The 18,734-nt window shown below is 35.4% G+C and overlaps 1 protein-coding gene across 1 annotated transcript in view; it reads right to left on the bottom strand.

Annotated features, from left to right (window-relative positions):
* LOC145662723 (chitin deacetylase 7-like) overlaps positions 1-15,879 on the bottom strand; it is a 49,731-nt gene extending 33,852 nt beyond the window's left edge. Inside the window, exons 1-2 of the mRNA XM_081728587.1 lie at positions 15,682-15,879; positions 8,261-8,457 (exon numbers count right to left, since the gene is read on the bottom strand). Of these exons, the coding sequence (XP_081584713.1) occupies positions 8,261-8,457; positions 15,682-15,840 (356 nt within the window). The 5' untranslated portion in view covers positions 15,841-15,879. The remainder of the gene's footprint in view (positions 1-8,260; positions 8,458-15,681) is intronic.
* Positions 15,880-18,734: the final 2,855 nt, after the last annotated feature.

Genomic DNA, 18,734 nt, shown 5'->3' on the forward strand with positions numbered 1-18,734 from the left:
TTCTTGGTATGATGCTCCTTGCATACCTAGAGAAAACGTGGCATTCATCATAGACCTAATGGGAAGAAAACTCAAAAAGATTAGTTTTTTTCTGCTATAGTCTACAAAACCGAATAATTTATTCGGCTGAATTTAGAAAATTATAATATTCTGTACTTAATACCCACTGATATATTTGATCAAGGTCTTGAAACATATGTTATATGTTACCATTAATGAGTTCAAACTTTTAATATCACACAGTTAATGAAGTGCAGCAGTAAAAAATATATACGATTGTATACGATTAAGTTATAAACAGAGTTTTTCCATGCATTATCCTCACCATGCGAACTCCACTGTATAGTAATTTCCCATACTTCATTAAGACGAACGTTTTCAATTTTACTTTATTATGAAATAAAGTTTCCGTGAAGTTCAGATTTCTTACTAAAACCAGTTACAACTCGCATGAAGTTATACATACTAGTAAATACTGTAAAAGTGAACAATGTTACGTATTTGATTTTTAATCTGCAGAAAACCCCCGACAATTGAAACTATGTTACTTCGGGTGCATTGCACATGCTAGAACGCCCAAACATATACATCTGCATGAAATGCTTACGAATCATTCGATCTCACAGAACCTCCGTAAATTGATCTCTCAAACATCACTACCAATTCCTTCCAGCAATCAGTCTCACGAGAACTGAAAGGTAATATACAGTGAAACCTCTCTAAAGCGGACATCCGTGGGGAATCAAAAATTGACCGCTATAGAGAGGTGTCCGCCTTAGAGAGGTTTCAATATTTTCTTACGTAAATTAATAAACAAGGTAATTAATATGCAATTAGAAAAAAAATATTTTTGCATGAATCACGTATTTATGAATATTACCAAAATGTTAGTGTACCTGCATTATTTTGCTCCATCCAATTCGAGGCACAACATGGGAATTAGATGTTATAGTTCTCTGCACTTTACACTTATCGCTACTTACTACGTTTTCGGTGTGTTGCTTTAATTTGTGAGTTAATTGTAGTCCAGCAATGACGTTTTTACAAGATAATATGCGTACCCGTGGTCAAAAATACCAAACTTGTCTTCTGTTTGGTTAGAGATTCCAGCGGGACAGTAGAATGATGCGTCATTCCAAACAGTGGGCAACTGTCAATCACTTTTGTTTCTGAAGCAGGTTGGGTGGGAGTGGAATGCAAGCAAAGGATATAAGGGTGTTATGAAACAGAGACCCTTCCTCTGGGTTGCTGAATAGACAGTTGAGGAGGCAAAATGTTGTCACATCCACATGTTCTTCCTTGGTGACATACGTATGAATTGCTAAAGGTGTATTTTTAAAGCACTTTTCAACTTGTTTTTAGAGAAAGTGTCCGTAATACGGAGGTAAATAATACCTATAAAAGACAAGAAAGACTGTCCGTGTCCGTACTAGAGAGTGTCCGCTTTAGAAAGGTTTGCCAATATGGTTTTTCCTATTACATTGTTTGGGGATTACAAAATATGTCCGTTATGGGAGGTGTCCGCTTTATAGAGGTGTCCATTAGTAGAGGGTTCGCTGTAGTTGGAAATCACCTATATATAAAACTTAATGTGAGACTCAATCAGGTTCCTTTGACCATATTATTAGATATGTTGGTTTCCATCTGATAGAGGAACTATCAATCCACCAGTATCGAAACCAAGATGCGTTAGAAAAAAATGAATAAATGATTTTTCTGTTTTAAGTTCTACGAAGACTCCTTGTAACCTAAAGGAGACGGATGATTAATGAAAGTGAATGAATATAAAAGGATCGTTGGAATGAGAACTTAGGAGGAAACAGGAGAACCCTGAGAAAACGCACAGACTCAATGTTGTTTACCACAATCTCACATGACCTGATCGAACTAGCGAACCCCCGCACCAGAAATGAGAGGTGACTAGTGATTAGTAAATTCCCGGGAAAATATTTTTCGGGAATATTCCCAAAAATGGGAATATTCCGGGAATTTATGTGCAAACACAAAGAAACTTGCATTCTATTACTGTATTATGATTTCAAAATAAAATTCGTTTTTATCACAGTATACTTATTACTGTTGTCTCCAGAGGATTCTTTAAAATACTGAACGGTATCATGCTATTTTATTATTAGATTAAGCTATTTATAGATTACGCATAAAATTATGTTTATTTACAATATGTTTTATGCGAATAAATATGTAGGAAAACATTTGGTACAGAAAGACCAAATACCTTTACATCGCTAGACAGTTTAAATTTATATGTAAGTGTATTTTCTAAACTTGACCCTACTATTAATATTATAATCATATTAAATTTTTAAATGTTGTAAACAAATTAGGTTAGTTACTGCATGAAAACATACGTACTCCCTCGAAAAAAATGTAAGGTTGCCAATGTATGGGATGGCATATATACAGAATGTTGATTTTAAGTACACTGTGCTTTGTAACTGTGTTCTTTCTGTGTATTATTAAATCTCTAATTTTAGAAGATACGCTCTTTCGAACAATATAAACGGTGTTATAAAAATTCGCCAACAAATCTTGGTACATGAATACACACGCAAAAGGAAGCAAACACATTCTAATTAACACAGGTCGGGAAACACCGGTACTAATGAAACATCCTGAGAAGCAACCGTAATATTAATATGTAAACATTACATTTTAAAAGTAACTTACATTACATTTACGACTACAGAGATTTCTTTATTCAATATATGATTCTTTCTCAGAGAGCGAAATTCGAGTCAGAGATAGTGATGGGCAATGGGAATATTCCCGGTAGGAAGTAAAATAAAAAATGAGAATATTCCCAGATTTGTTCCATGACATATAAATTCCCGGGAAGGGATTTATTTGCATTTTTTACTTTATCTTCCAAATTATAAGAACAATATGATTAATTACTTTATTTTCATTTATTATGATCTACTTCTAGGTTTTAAATAATTGGAGATTTAACAAAAATAAAATTCGCTGATAATACTTTATATAACTAATAATATGATTTTTAAAGTTCCATTTCCATTGCACTAAAAAGTAGCAAAGTATTTAATACTAATTTCCATTTCCATTCCGGGAAGAAAATTATTTGCACTTCTTTATCTTCCAAATAATAAGAACCATATGACTATTTTCATTTATTGATTTACTTGTAGGATTTAAATAATTTGGAGGCTAAAAATATAAAATTCGTTGACTGTACTTTATTTAACTAAAATATGATTTTTAAGTTCCATTTCCATTTGCACACAAAAACAGCAAAGTATTAATTTCCATTTCCATTTTCAAGTACTAATAAATTCCCAGGAAGGAATTTATTTGCACTTCTTTACTTTGTCTTCCATATTATAAGAACCATATGACTATTTTCATTTATTATGATTTACTTCTAGGTTTTAGATAATTTGGAGGCTAAAAAAGTAAAATTCGTTGACTATACTTTATTTAACTAATAATATGATTTTTTAAGTTTCATTTCCATTTGCACTAAAAAGTATCAAAGTACTAATTTACAAATGTTGAAAACGAACAAGTTCGTGAAGTAATGTAGAAATTATGTAGAAATTGAGATTAAGTACTATTAATACACCCGAACCACCGTTCGTAATAGACGTCGGTCTGTCTCCTGTCTGTGACTCGAATTTCTGATTAGGTGCTCGGACTTCTCTTACATATGAATTAACGCATGAAATTTTGGGAAATAGGTAGGAAGAAAGATCGTGAGTGGCAATGTTCCATACAAAAGTATTAAGATAAGTCCGTATCTTACAAATATTGTGAACATAAATATGTATGCGCAAATTTTGATAAAATGGTGAGACATGTGTCTTCTGGCAGTTACCCAACCTAATTTGTTTATAAAATTTAAAAATTTAATATGTTTATATTATCAGTAGTAGAATCAAGTTTTAAATTAATATGTAAGTGAATTTTCTAAACTCTTTAACGGTATTAAAAGTGTGGACTTACTATACCATTTTTCCACATATTTACTTGCGTAGAACATACTATAAGTACATATACATTTATGCGTACTCTCTAAATATAATAAAATATTAATAACATAATTCCGTTCAGAATATACATTTTAAAGAATCCTCTTGAGACAACAGTAATCATATAGTGTGGTAAAAGAAAACGAATTTAACTTTGAAATCATAACACTTAGTAATAGAAGGCAATTTTCTTTGTGATTGTACATAAATTCCCGGAAAATTCCCATTTATGGGAATCTTCCCGGGAATTTGCCCATCACTAGTTAGAGGCAGCAGACAGACCGACATCTATTACTGACGGTGGTTCGGGGTGTATTCATAGTACTTCACCTCTATCTCTACAGAGTTTCTCGATTACTTTAGAAACTACTTCCTTTTGGTAATTCATAAATTAGTACACTGCTACTTTCTAGTGCAAATGGAAATGAAACTTAAAAATAATATTACTAATTAGTTATATAAAGTACAGTCAACGAATTTCTATTTTTTAAACCTCTAAATTATTTAAAACCTAGAAATAATTCCCTATAAATGAAAATAAAGTAATTAGTCATATTCTTATAATTTGGAAAATAAAGTAAAGAAATGGAAATAAATTCCCTCCCGGGAATTTATATACCAAGGAAAAACCCGGGAATATTCCCATTTTGATTGTCCTTCCCATTGCCCATTACTAGAGGTGACATGTATATAGTTCTTCTATGTAAGTGTACCAACTACATAAGGCTTTTACAGCACTGGTGAATATCAAGCCATGTTCCAAGGACACGTATATTTGAGTCAAAATTGAAATATCAGGAAAATTTGAAGAGAATAACTACCACCGTTATGTATGAACGTATCATCTAAAACGGGCTATAGAATTGCCTTAATACTGATCTGACGACCTAAGAACACATTTCATCACCATCTAAAAACGCACTTACTTTTATTTAGGCAACCCTTCCTTACCCTTAACCAAAATTTTATAGTATCTAAAATACTTTGCTCTTTAAATTCTTGATCTATCTTAACCTTTTCATCTCTTATTACATTGCAACCTTTCACATTTTTGAGAACTTACTGTGCTATATTAAAGTGATTCATTTTACCATAGTAAGAAAAATACGTGCTTCAAGTCATGCTGTAGGCACGATCTTGTGTCTTTTTATGCTACTTTACATGTCGAAGACATCCTCTTGTGTTTAACTTTGCCTTTGCTATATGGTGGCTTGATGTTAGTAATTATTTTGAAATATTCAAACAGTCCCTTCGTTTCATTTACAGCTACTCTTATTGTAAAGTATCATGTCTGTTATAGATTACTGTTTTACATATTGTAAGCGAGTTCAAAACTACAGTTATACCACGATACAATAGTTATTTTTTAGAAACGTGTCCTAGGAATTTTCCACCTGTTGTATATAATTTGGCAACTTGGAATTATTAAACGGAACTGCTACATTTATTTTTAATGGAATATTTGCTCAGGAGACAAGAGTGTTTTCTGTTTCATTTTATTTTGCACAAGTTGTGATGATGCCTTCCTTTGTTCTCTCTCTTCAGTATTATTTCAGAAGACTTTCACTCCGCACTCCCAATACTACTTTTTTTTTCTGGTATTTTATTCTTGATAAGATCTGCTCAACGGAGAAATGAATGTTAAACATGAAGTATACTTTTCAAAATTAGAAAAAAACGCAGGCACTCGACCACGGATTAATCTAAATAAAAGTAATAAATAAAGTATGATTTTATACTTCGGAAGGAAAGTAAACATTTTGTACATTGGCAATCTAATTAAAAGAAAATAATCAAGTCTGTTGGCTTTAAATCCATTCATCTTTACTTCTTTTCTGATCTTAATAAAACATTTTGTGTTTAATATTGTTACAAATATGAGCAACATACAGTAGGACGTCAATAATCCGAACGAAGTTGGAGAACATTTCAACTCTAATGTTGGAGAATCACAAAAGTAGTAAGAGAGAAGTTCAACACAATGCTAGCCAAGAATCTATGTTACAGTGACGTGAATAAAATCAATGCAAGCTAAATTAATTTTTAACTAGATGTAGATTTAATGTCTAAAGGTGTTGCTAAATTTAAAATGGCCCCTTACTTCTCTTGATGTAGAGTAATCTTTCAGTCAGTACAAAGCAATATTGAAGATAATAGACGAAGTTTCATACTCGAAAACTTAAAGCAATGTTTTACAACACATTAGTTTCCGAATAGACAGTTCAAGCAAGTAATGTGTAACAACTCGTATTTGTAACATTTATACAATAGTGCAATAATGCTTTCTTAAATAGTTTTGTAATAGGAAATGGATAAGATTACTTATGTATTCAACTAAATTGTGCTTAATTTATGTGAAAAATCCACACTGACTGATTTATTTTAAAACTGACTGACTGACTAACTAACTAACTCTATGGCCTATGGAACCCGGAGGTTCAATGCCGCGTTCACAAAAGCTCTCCACTGACTTCTATCCTTAGCTAACTGCATCCAGTTTCTGCTTTGTATTCCAATCTCTGCGAGATCCATCTTAATATTGTCCTCCCATGTGCGCCTAGGTCTTCCTAATGGTCGTTTTCCGATTGGTCTTCCAGTCAAGACTTTGAAAGCGTTTCTACTTTCTTCCATTCTACCTACATGACCCGCCAATCCAAGCCTCCTAGACTTGACGACCCTAACAATGTTGGGTAAACCATATAAATTATGTAGTTCCTCGTTATGAAGTTTCCGCCATTCCCCATTCCCGTTCGTCTTGGGTCCGAATATTCTTCTCAGGATCTTGTTCTCAAATACTTTCAGTCTATGTTCTTCCCTCAGAGTAAGTGACCATGTTTCGCAGCCATACAAAACAACAGGCATGATTATCGTTTTGTATATTTTAAGCTTCAAATTCCTCGACAGAATTCGCGACGACAAGAGATTTTGAACCGAATAGTAATACGAATTCCCTGCTTTTAGTCGACATTTAACTTCTCCGTAAATATGATTTTCCTTTGTTAATATTGATCCTAGATATTTGAAACTATCCACTTTATCAAAAGTATTATTTAATATTTTAACGCATCCATAATTTGCTGTACTCCGGTCCCGACGCATTTCCATGTATTTAGTTTCCTCTGCATTTACTTCTAAACCCATGTCCCTGCAAGCGTTAAATAAGATCTCTGCATTTCTTTCTATTGTTCTCCTATCATCACCTATTAAATTTCCATCATCAGCATATGCCATAAGAAGGTGAATACCGTTCAACTCTAGGCCCTGATTGCTATCTTTGATTTTCCTTATAGCGTATTCCAGAACGAAGTTAAATAATAATGGCGACAACGCATCTCCTTGTTTCAGGCCATTTTCGACGTGAAAGCTCGTGGACAAAAATTTTCCTACCCGAACTTTACTTTGGTATTCATTTAAACATATCTTAATTAATCTAATTAGCTTTCTCGGTATTCCAAGTTCTGTAAGAACATTATATAATGTTTCTCTCTTAGCCGAGTCGTACCGAGTCGTGCGCCTTTCTATTTTAAAACTGACTGTGTAAGAAATTAAAAGAAATATTAAAAAGAACGACCTGTGTATTCTATAATGTGTTTCGCAAAATTTTTAGTCAAAATGAAAGTTAATGAGAACATTGACTACCATGTAAAATACTTACTATTGAAATTATTACTTTCGAAATTAAGTCTATATTAAGTTTGCAACAGGTATATTTTACAATCTCACTTACTTGATTACTTAAGTCCGGTGTCTGGAGCTTGTGAATTTAAAGCATTAATGCATTGCAATAATAAATTGTTTGTTTTATTTGAAATCTTCTACAAATTAAGAAATCACTTTGAAAATATCTTCTTGATTCATTATTCACACATATGTTAGCCCATACGTATGTATATGCAAAGCCACTTGTTATTGAGCAATTTCTACATATCTGTTCGTCACATATTATTCCTATTATTGTTTCATTCACAGATAATAACTTTAAGTCTCTAGATATTCAGTTGGAACATAAGGAGTACTGCGTAGTTATTTTGTAGTAATATTTAAACTCTTACGGTGAATAAGAAAATGTTCAGAATAATTTCGTATTATTTATTAATTTTATATATATAGAGAGAGAGACAGAGAGAGAGAGAGAGAGGGATATATATATATATATATATATATATATATATATATATAGATAGATAGATAGATAGATATGTGTGGGTATATATCTTAAACAAGAAGAAAGAGAGAGAGGTACTTGCACTTACGTTATAGAATGAATGGCAATTTCATTTCCTCTTCTGTATAAGTTATAAGCTTTTGTATAATCCGTGTATTCGTGCGTTGCAAAATATGTAACAGTGACTGGACAGCCATTTGGATTAGTGTAGTTAGAAGCAATAGGGTTGTAGTAAAGGTCGTATAGCTGTGCTGTAATTGCATCATCGAAACTCAGCATTACAATCTGAAAATGTAACAAAAATGTTTTAAAACTTAAGTAGATACTTCCATAAAATGAACAGAATGTTAGAAAATATGATGAAAATCTATAATGCTTTCATGACCATGTTAAAGTCAATTAAAGTCTCCTAAAATTGCGACATAATCGTTGGCAGTGATTCGTCCGCTAAGTGTGACCACAGGGCCCAATGAAAACCATGATATGGCGGCCCACAGCATCACCGAGCCGCCGCCATGTTTCACAGTTGGGCGGAGACACTGCAGATCATAAACTTCTTTGGGCGTTCTCCACACATAAACACGGCCCGTGGTTGGGAATAGAGTGAAGGATGACTCATACCACCATATCACACGTTTCCAGTCCTCAACGGTCCAAGTTGCATGGTCGCGGCACCATTTGCGGCGTGCGAAAGCGTTATGGTCCCTGATGAGCGGTTTGGCCCGTGCAACACGACCCCGTAAGTTCATGTCATGTAATTCGCGGCGGACTGTGATTGTCGAAACAGGGTGGGGGAGGTGCTGATTGAGTTCCTCCGTCACTTGCTCCGCAGTGGCACGACGGTTCTGTGTGACAATGCGCTTTAATACCCAACGTGACCTGTCACTCATGATTTTCTTCCGCCCACTGTTCCGCTTCCCCGATGTGGTTTTCCCGTGTGTTGTGTAGGCCGTCATCACCTTCGACACTGTCCCACGCGACACACCTAACACAGTAGTCACTGCCGTCACACTCATTCCACATAACCGCGCACCAACAATTTGCCCTCTTTGAAAATCTGAGAGGCATCCCATTTTACACTACCTCCGTCTGCTGCAGCCACTAGACACTGCTGTTCCACTGCGCCTGACGTAGTATGGAGACCGACCTAACACACCACCACCAGCGGTCCGGTGCTGCGGGCGCCACGACACCACTGCCAACCCATACATCTGACGTGTTGCCAACTCCAGGTTTTTCCATTTTTCTGATCACCATCTGTATATATATATATATATATATATATATATATATATATATATATATATATATATATATATATATATATATATATGTGTGTGTGTGTGTGTGTGTGTGTAGGTGGGTGGGTGTGTTCGAGATCAAAGGTTTGAAGGGTTCTGTGCCCCACCAAACCATTTTTCCCAGGAAAATACGAAAGACATATTCCATCATTTAACGTTTATAATATCTGTGCACAATTTCATTCACTTCGGCTAACTTCTTCTTATCTTTCTGGCCTCAAATTTCTCCAAATTTTGGGTGGGGGCTTTTACCTCTCAAAACAGTTTTCCCCAGAAAAGAAAAAAAACGTGTATTCGTTTATTTCATGTGCAATATCAACCTGCCAAATTTTATCAAAATCGGAGTGTTACACTTGGAAAATGTTACATGTCAGTACATTCATATAGCTTGCATTTGCGGCCGAAAGTTCTTGTTTTGTGCTCTCGCTTTGCTGGAGAGACTTTCTTAGGCTGTTCCTCTTCAGTATGCTGGGAAGCTTCTATTCTCCGTGATTTCTTCTCAACGTTGGCGCACTGCTAACCAAACGAAATGAAGAATTTACGGCATTTCAAACTTTTTAATGTTTGTTTTTCGTTTCAAATTACGCTTTGGTGACACAATACCATAAGTGTTGAGTCCACTTACATCAGTAATGTAAAATACTGTCATAGGCCATTTTGTTCATTGTTTTGTGGTGTAACAGCGAGCTATATGATTGTTAGTGTGAACGTCTGATTTTGTTGTGTTGTAATATATGATAACTTTGAGTTTTTTCCTCCGCTCTAGAAGTGACCACTTCAGGGTAGTTGTGCATTGTGTTTTGCAATTGTAAAATGGCTGATCTTACTGGGTGTATATTGTCAAAAGAGACAGCGCACCCAAAGAATGAGTTGTTTGTCTACAGTCATATTATATGTAAGAATAAAATTATATTGCAGAATGTGTGAAGAATTTGCAACTTCACGAATTAGGAACAGTTCGTCATAAGGTATTGTAATGGCGCCGATGTTGTCATCAAAACATAAGCCAGACCTTGTAGGATCGTTTTTCTCCGGAGTTTTGCTTTTTGTATTAGCCCATCCTCTGGATAAGAAAACTACTCAACGTCTCATTTCAATATTGGTACCTGAACAACAAACTTCAGTTGCATTTGTATATAAGTCTGCTAATATCTTATCGTCTGTCGGGAATCAATTTCTTCATTGTTTATTGATTTACCAAAAACATTCCTCCTCTACCATCAATAGTAACGTGTATTGTTAGTGATCTGTTAGTCTACCACGTGCAATGATCAAAACACACTAACAATAAACAAAACTTTACATACAATCAGTGGCAAAGCCAGGATTTCTATTCGGGGGATCAGTGTCCTACTCCGGAAAGGTTTTTTTTTTTTTTTTCAATGTGGAGACTGAAAGCACAAATTCTAGCAATTTTTAAAAATTTTGGGGCTTGGGAGTCCAGATCCCCGGAAACTCCCCCTGGATACGCAACTGCATACAATGGAAAAATTAATACAGTTTGATAGACGAAAGCAACTATTATGCTTCTAACAAGGGACTTATATAACTGAATAAATAAAGAAAAGCTGCTACTAAAATAAGCAAAATTGCAAATATTTAAATTAATCAAACTACATAATAACACATAAAGTTGCAATATGTTATATCTGACTTCATTGAGACAGTTAGAAGATTATCAAAACGTTAACTCCGCTACGAGCGACAATCTCAATCTATACTGAATCTATCCTCATATTTCTTCATTAAGGTTCGAGTTTAACGGATCCAGTCGGTACCCAATGCTATAAATTTTAAAAACTATCACTTGACTCATGGAAATGAAAAAAAAATACTTAAATACAATACAAGAACACAACCAGGGAAATGTCATAGAATCTCAATACTTACTAAGCCTTAGTAATTATTAAAGATAGTATGCATACGAGTGCAATGGACCCACCTGGTAGTCCTAGGGTTAAAAGTGTATCCTTGTATGGATATTTAGGTAGAAGAAATACTACTTCCTGCCGAATTTCTTTAACTACTTGCGATATGTTCCATTATTTTCAAACTAGGGCTTAAAATGTAATTGATTGCGTTTAGGGCGGCTTATAACACTGAAAGGAAAAAAATGAAATGAAATCCTTGAGTTTTACGTCCCACGGTTATGCCGGTTAGGCCAAAGGAGACGGTGATGATGAGTAATGAATGAAATAATGGAATGAAGAAAGTGGGAGGAAACGGGAGAACCCTGAGAAAACCCACGCACACGGTGTTTGTCCACCACAAAGTTCACTTGGCGAGGGCTGGGATCGAACCCGGGACCCCAAGCATCAGAGGTGAACGCTCTACCACTGAGCCACCGCGGCACTTTTAATACTGACACTATGTGTATAATCGGGAAATGTATATTTGTGGTAAATTTCATAGGAAAAGAATTATAAATACGAAAATTAGAGTGAGTAAAACAAAATGTTGCTAAATGGACAAGAAAAAAATTATTTTCGTTTTATTGTTTTTATTAACTGCTCTTTTGACATGAAATTTGCCACATACATGTCTTTGCCAATTATACACATACTAACATTATAAGAAATACCGGGCGAATTCGTTATCAAATTATGTTCCTACAACAACATATTTATAGACATGCGACAATAATTTTGGACATGAGTGTACATGAAAAGTCAGAGTGTTAGAGCTGACGGTAGTGAAAGAAGCGGAAGAAAAGAACACATTTCTTTCAACTTGCCTAAGGGGTTTTAAAAGTGACATGACAATTGTGCAGCAAGAATAGCAGGATCTTTCAAGTGAAAAATCCTTGTTCTTTAGTCATCAAAAGAGAGGAGATGGGAATAGATAATACAAGTACGAAATTACATTTATACATACAAACTAGTTCTCTCTTTGGTCAACCCTAGCACACTGATAAGCATCAAATATTTTCTGGGCGCTAAGTATACTCCACGAATAGACTAACAAATCTCAGAATTATACAGCCCTCTGTGTCTTAAATACGGCGAAACCCAAAAATGTCAGATGAACGATACATGGTTTCTTTCGAGTTCCTGTGTAGTTTATTTTTATTTTTTTTTTTAATCTTTTCACTGTAATCCAATAGCTACATTGTCGTTGAAATGGTGAAGAATAACTTCATTAATTATTAACTTTGATACTTAACCCTACAATGCATGATTTTTTTAATGTTCTGTGAAAAAATAGTTTTGTGTGACAGGAAACTAAAATGAGTAACGGAAGTACTGATATGTTTAATAGTGCCATCTATACAGAAACTGTGATAATACAACTAGCTTCGAACGTTCTCAATCTGATTCAACATGCATTAGCAACTACACACCGTTATGTAGGAAAGAACAGATTATTTACCGCTATGACCGATATCTATCGCACTATGCGTTGTAGGGTTAAGGCAAATCGTTGGATCAGTTCTACCATTTTCTCCACTTTTTATACTTCTCGCCCGTCATGTATAAGATAGCCAATTGTTTCAGAAATGTGCACTTCAATTCTTGCTAAAGGACAGTGTTCAGAGTCTTAGAACACTTACTTGTGATTAGCGTCATACTAAGAGTTTAACTATTCTATAATTCATGAGTTAGTCAAATCATTAGTAAGACGCTAATCACTCTTAAGAAGTCTCTGTATACATTCCATTATCGTTAGATTATATGGAAGCTTTTTATGCTGTTACTCGTATAATGATAGATTTACTGACTTATTTTTGAAAGATATAGTCAAATCGTCCTGAGAAAAAAGTAAGTTTGGTCTTTTGCTGGCTTTCATGAATGACTCCACATTAGACTTTTTTCTGTAAAACATTGGGCCCTCACGTCACAAACTTAATACGTTCCGTAACGTTGTTGGGGAAGAGAAATGTTCATTAACTGTTTCTTTTAATTAAAATTAATGTAAATACAATTAACTTAATCTAGACACAAAAACATGGTACTGTATATACTATCTACCAAAAAGTCACCGGTCAGTTTGCTAGGACATAGCCGTAAGGAGTTCAGAGCAACCTGTGCGACGCCAGTCATTTGTTTCGGTGCAGAAGGCATTATCAGTGATCGTGCGTCAGGCGAGGAGTCAGTTTGACTGAGAATGGCACATAGACAAGAACTTAGTGCGTTCGATAGGGGAGTCATCATTGGTGGTCATATTGCAAGTTCGTCGAATCGTGCCATTAGTGCTCAATTACGCCATCCAAAATCAGCGATGGGTGATGTAATTCTGAAATGGAAATGTCACGGTATCACAAGTGTCCCTAAACGGCCTGTAGGACCCACGAAATGACAGGGACCAGAGAATGCTGAAACGAGTGGTGTCCAGCAATTGCCGTCAAACTGCATCAGCCATTCAACACGAGTTTCACACTGCATCGGGCACATCAGTTTCACTAAACATTGTCAGGACAGAGCTGCATACACTTGGTTTCCACTGTAGAGCAGCAGCTCACAAGCCACACTTCACTCCAACGAACAAAGCCAGGAGATTGGCATGGTGTAAGGCTAATCGAAATTGGAACCTAGACCAATGGAGACATGTGTTATGGAGTGATGAATCACGCTACACGTGTTTCATCTTAGATGGTCGGGTGTGGGTGTGGTGACAACCCGGGGAACACTTCTTACCAAACTGCATTGTGCCAACAGTGAAATTTGGTGGTGATGGTGTAATGGTGTGGGGTGCATTTTGTTGTACCTGGCGCTCTTGTTGTACCTGGTAACATGACGAGTGGAAATTATCTAGGCATTTTAAACAATTCTGTGCTTTCCACATTGTGGAAATTCTTTGGAATGGTCCCATGTTACTATCATGATGATAATACCCTTTGTCATAAAGCTGCCAATGTTATGTCCTGGTATGACTAGAACAATATACAACGACTCCAGTGGCCTGCACAATCGCCTGATTTGAACCCCATGCAACATGTGGGATGAATTCGAGCGGGATTTAAGATCCAGACCAACTCGTCCCAATTCACATGCCACACTTGGAATCGCCTCGCAGTAGGAGTGGGCTGCCATCCCACCTGATATCTATCAGCAACTGGTGGAAAGCCTTCCTCGGAGGATACATACTGTGATCCAGGCCAAAGGAGGCCCTACCCGATATTATGTACGTCATGAGTTGCTTCATTCCGAAAGTTGTGGGGTGATCGGCGACTTTTTGGTAGATAGTGTATTTTGTACATTTTATTTTTTTCTGTGGTGAAAATACCATTATCCTTTTAAATGGCAAATTAGTAACAGTAAATTAAGAAAGATGGTATGAGGGCTAAAGAAATACAAAAAGAACGAAAAATAATTTTTGATCACAGCATTCTGACGGGTAATGTTTAAGAGAAAAGCGCAAAACCACTACTAGGCGCATGAAATTCTCCCTACACGCGTGAGTGTGTGTTCATATGCTCAAATATATTTCATAATCCGAGGGAAAACTTATTCATAAACCGATTTGTTTGCGAACCGAGAGATTCGTAACCCCCCTATGTCCGCTGTATTTTATAAGTTACACCACACTGTCGTATATGTTAACATTAAAGATGCTGTAAGTAGGGTCGGCAACTCTAATTGTTTCGAAATTTTCCTAAACGAATGTTGTATTTAATATTTGTTGAGTTGAGTTTATATTGAGTTTAACGTCCCGTTCAGCAGCGAAACTATATGAGATGTGCACCTACTGATTAACGTGGAATCCAAAGCACGTAAGCTCCCACCGGGAATCGAACCCAGGGTCTCCCACGCCAACCGCTTAACCACGAAGGAGCTCGTATTTAATATTTGCATAAAATTCTGTTTTGTATTTTAAATACATCTTGATTTTTGCTGTTGCGTTATTATACTACGTATACCAGGTGATTAGAGTCAAAACTTTGCTATATCTGATAGCCTCATATTCTTTTTCCGCTGATTTTATTTTTAAGATTTGGTTTCAGCACCGAAGCTGTATGAACAAGTTCTAAAATTAAATATGGAAAGATACTACCACGGAAATTGATCTTGGTTATCCAACGCAGGAGTTGAAAAAGCTGGTTATACTAATGATGAGAGAGTTTAATACAGCACAATTTAAGACTTTACCAGTATTAACACACCATACATTTTATATAATCTCACTTATAGATTATTGAGATGATTGTTACACTTATTCCTTTAACTAAACATTACATCAACTGAATATTTCCTACTATTTGTTTCCTTACCTGAGGAACTTGTTCAGGAGCTAAATCACCAGGTACTCCACTGTTGAAGCATTTACAATCTGGCAATTTGCAAACATTGTTATCACATTCTTTTGCTGCTCTTGGATTAGGCACAGCTGAAACTGCAGCCACGATAACTAAAAGCAACCCCAAATACATCTTGATTTGTGAGAATAACAAGTATTTCTGGTTCTATTATTACGTGTGAGTATATATAGTTCAACTATCTGTCAAGACGTGAAATGTGAAGTGACACGGTAAAAGTTCAGTGAAAGTTATGACGTAAATGTCCAAGCAATATCTTAAGTTATCAGATAAAGTTCATATGTAAAAACAGAAAAAATCACGTATAACCATTCTGGTCTTTCAAAGCCGTATTGTTTTAATCATTACATAAATAGATATAATTCTCGGAATGAGTATTAATTTGTCATCAGTTTATTATCTGACAATTGGAAGTGTTCTTATCGTTTTAGAAAAAAGTGTTTGTCAATTTCAATAGATTAGATTTTTAAATGTAAAACTTAGAATAAATATTGTATATGTCTAATGGGCAGAATAAATATTGTATATGTCTAATGGGCGTACGCACACACCTTCTCTTTTAATCATCAGTGTTGCCACAGTCCTAGCTCTGGAGTGGGCTGAAAAATAGTACCAAATTGAAAGAAAAAGGGCTGAATTCATTATTACGTGTAATACGTGGTTTTATAACATGAAACTGAAAGAGATACACTTCTATAACACTCCCCCCTCCTCTTCCAAGAGTCCAGATCAAGAAAGTGTTCTTTTTAAAAACGTACAAATAGGAGGACCTCGAACAACCGTGGAAGTAGGGCCTAGATGAAACTTTTCTCGCACGTAGAAAGTATAACAGAGGCTACAAATTAAAAGGGAAAACAGTTACCTTCTTCAGTATGTATTGTAAGAAATCCAAATGCACCTCCATTTCAATGTGGCCGATAAACCAAAACGGTGTTATGGTCATGTATGAAAGAGTGTGCTTCTCTCTTTAAGATTTCAAGCTAAAATTTTCTACCATAATGTTTCTTTCTCGTCTCCATGCACGGCACGGATGAGCTTATCTAGCGTCATTTGTTTTCTGTTATAGTTTGAATTATGAATTTTCCACACAAAATTCGTAGCGTTATACGTTGTGTCACAGAATGAATGTTCAACAACATTTTTTGAGAGTCCAACACACAGTGTGAGTAACGTGAAATGTAGCAAAAGTCTTACTGACACTTTCGAAAATGTGACAAATATTTGTTAAATGGTGCTGAATTGGGTAGAGTTGTACCAACTTTTTTACAAAAGGTGCTGAAAATGCCAGCGTGGTACCAACGGGCCGATTAATGACAAAAAGGGCTGAATTTGGTACAATTGTACCAAGTGTGGCAACACTGTTAATCATATAACCCGTATACTTGAGAGTTTTGAAAACAAGGTTAGCAAATACAGTAATTGGATTTACTGTTCAGACAGTGATAATCCCGTTTTTGGTTCTAACTACTAAACCAATGCCTCGTCCTTGATTTGATTCTTTTAAAAACTTAATAATTTATCATTATGACAGTATTTCTATAGATTTTACGTCGTCAGATAAACGCATCCGATTTTCATCAAACTTGTCATAGTGGGAGGTGGAATATTCCTTCGTTACGTACGATACATTGGGACAGTACTTAGATCCGTCTAACTACGGAAGTGTTAGAGCAAATGAAGCTCGAACATAAGAGGAAGAGGACTAAAGATGTATCAGAATATATATTAGTATATTTAATAAATGCAAAAAGTTTTAAGAAATGTAAATTGAAGTGGGTGTTAATACAGTAAAAGCTCTTTATTCACGGGGTATATGTTCCATAAATATGCCGCGAATACAGAAACCGTGAATATGGAATGGTAATTTATATAGGATTATAATTCCTAGGTGACAAAGTAAACAAACAAATACATATATAAAAAAATCAATTTACTGTAATTGAAGTTTTTGACCATATTGATTAATTATTATCTTCAGATTGGTTTAAAGACTTTTGTAATTTTTTCTTGCTTGGCAGTTTTTAAAAGCTCCTTCAATTCAGACTGATATTCAGCAGTGGGATTAGCAATTTGCCTCTTAAAAATAAGACTTCGTTCCATAGACAGGTCAATTTTCATAAAGAAATCACAAAGTTCATTTGCCATTTTTAAACCTTCACTAAGATTTCTCAAATTAAATGTCACGTTCCCAGTGCTTGTTGAAGCCTCTTCTTCAATGGGCTGTGAATTTAACATTTCCTCCAAGTCAGTTTCAGTCAAATCTTCATCTTGCGATTCAAGCAATTCCTGAATGTCACTTGATTCTATTTGTTCGAACCCATCTCGTCCTATTCCATTCGCAATTTCGGCTATGTTTGCAGTCAAAGTTTGAATTTGCACATATTCTTCGTCATTTTCCACAGTCAGAGCAGGCCACAGTTTTTTTTTTCAGCATGACTTTAATGTGTGTGTCTTCAGTTCTTCCAATGATTCTTTTATGTTTACGATGCATTTTCCTATGTCAAATTTCTTCCAGCATTCCATAACATTCATATCAGGATTACATTCCATATTATCCAATACGATTTTGAAGGTTCGTCTAATGTAATAGAGCTTAAAGGCCTGGATTATTCCTTGGTCCATAGGTTGAAGCAAAGCTGTCGTGTTGGGAGATAAAAATGTCCGTTTTATATTTGGATCCATAGTTTCAAGTTCGCGAGGATGACCTGGTGCATTGTCCAAAACTAAAACTGCTTTAAAGTCTAAATACTGTTTTTTAAAATAAGTTTCAACTTCAGAAACAAAACAATTCCAGAACCAGTCACAAAAAATAGCGCCTGTAACCCACGCTTTCTTATTAGCACGCCGAAACACTGGCAGGTCGTCCTTGTTTTGATTTTTTAAAGCCCGAGGATTTAACAATCTGTAAAGCATCAGTGGTTTAATGACACAATCTCCAGATGCATTAGAACATAGCAGCAGTATAACTCTATCTTTTGCTGCCTTAAATCCAAGAGCAGACTTTTCGC

The sequence above is a fragment of the Thermobia domestica genome, chromosome 10 (genome assembly GCF_964235325.1).
Source record: "Thermobia domestica chromosome 10, izTheDome1.hap1.1, whole genome shotgun sequence".
NCBI classification, from domain to species: Eukaryota; Metazoa; Arthropoda; class Insecta; order Zygentoma; family Lepismatidae; genus Thermobia; species Thermobia domestica.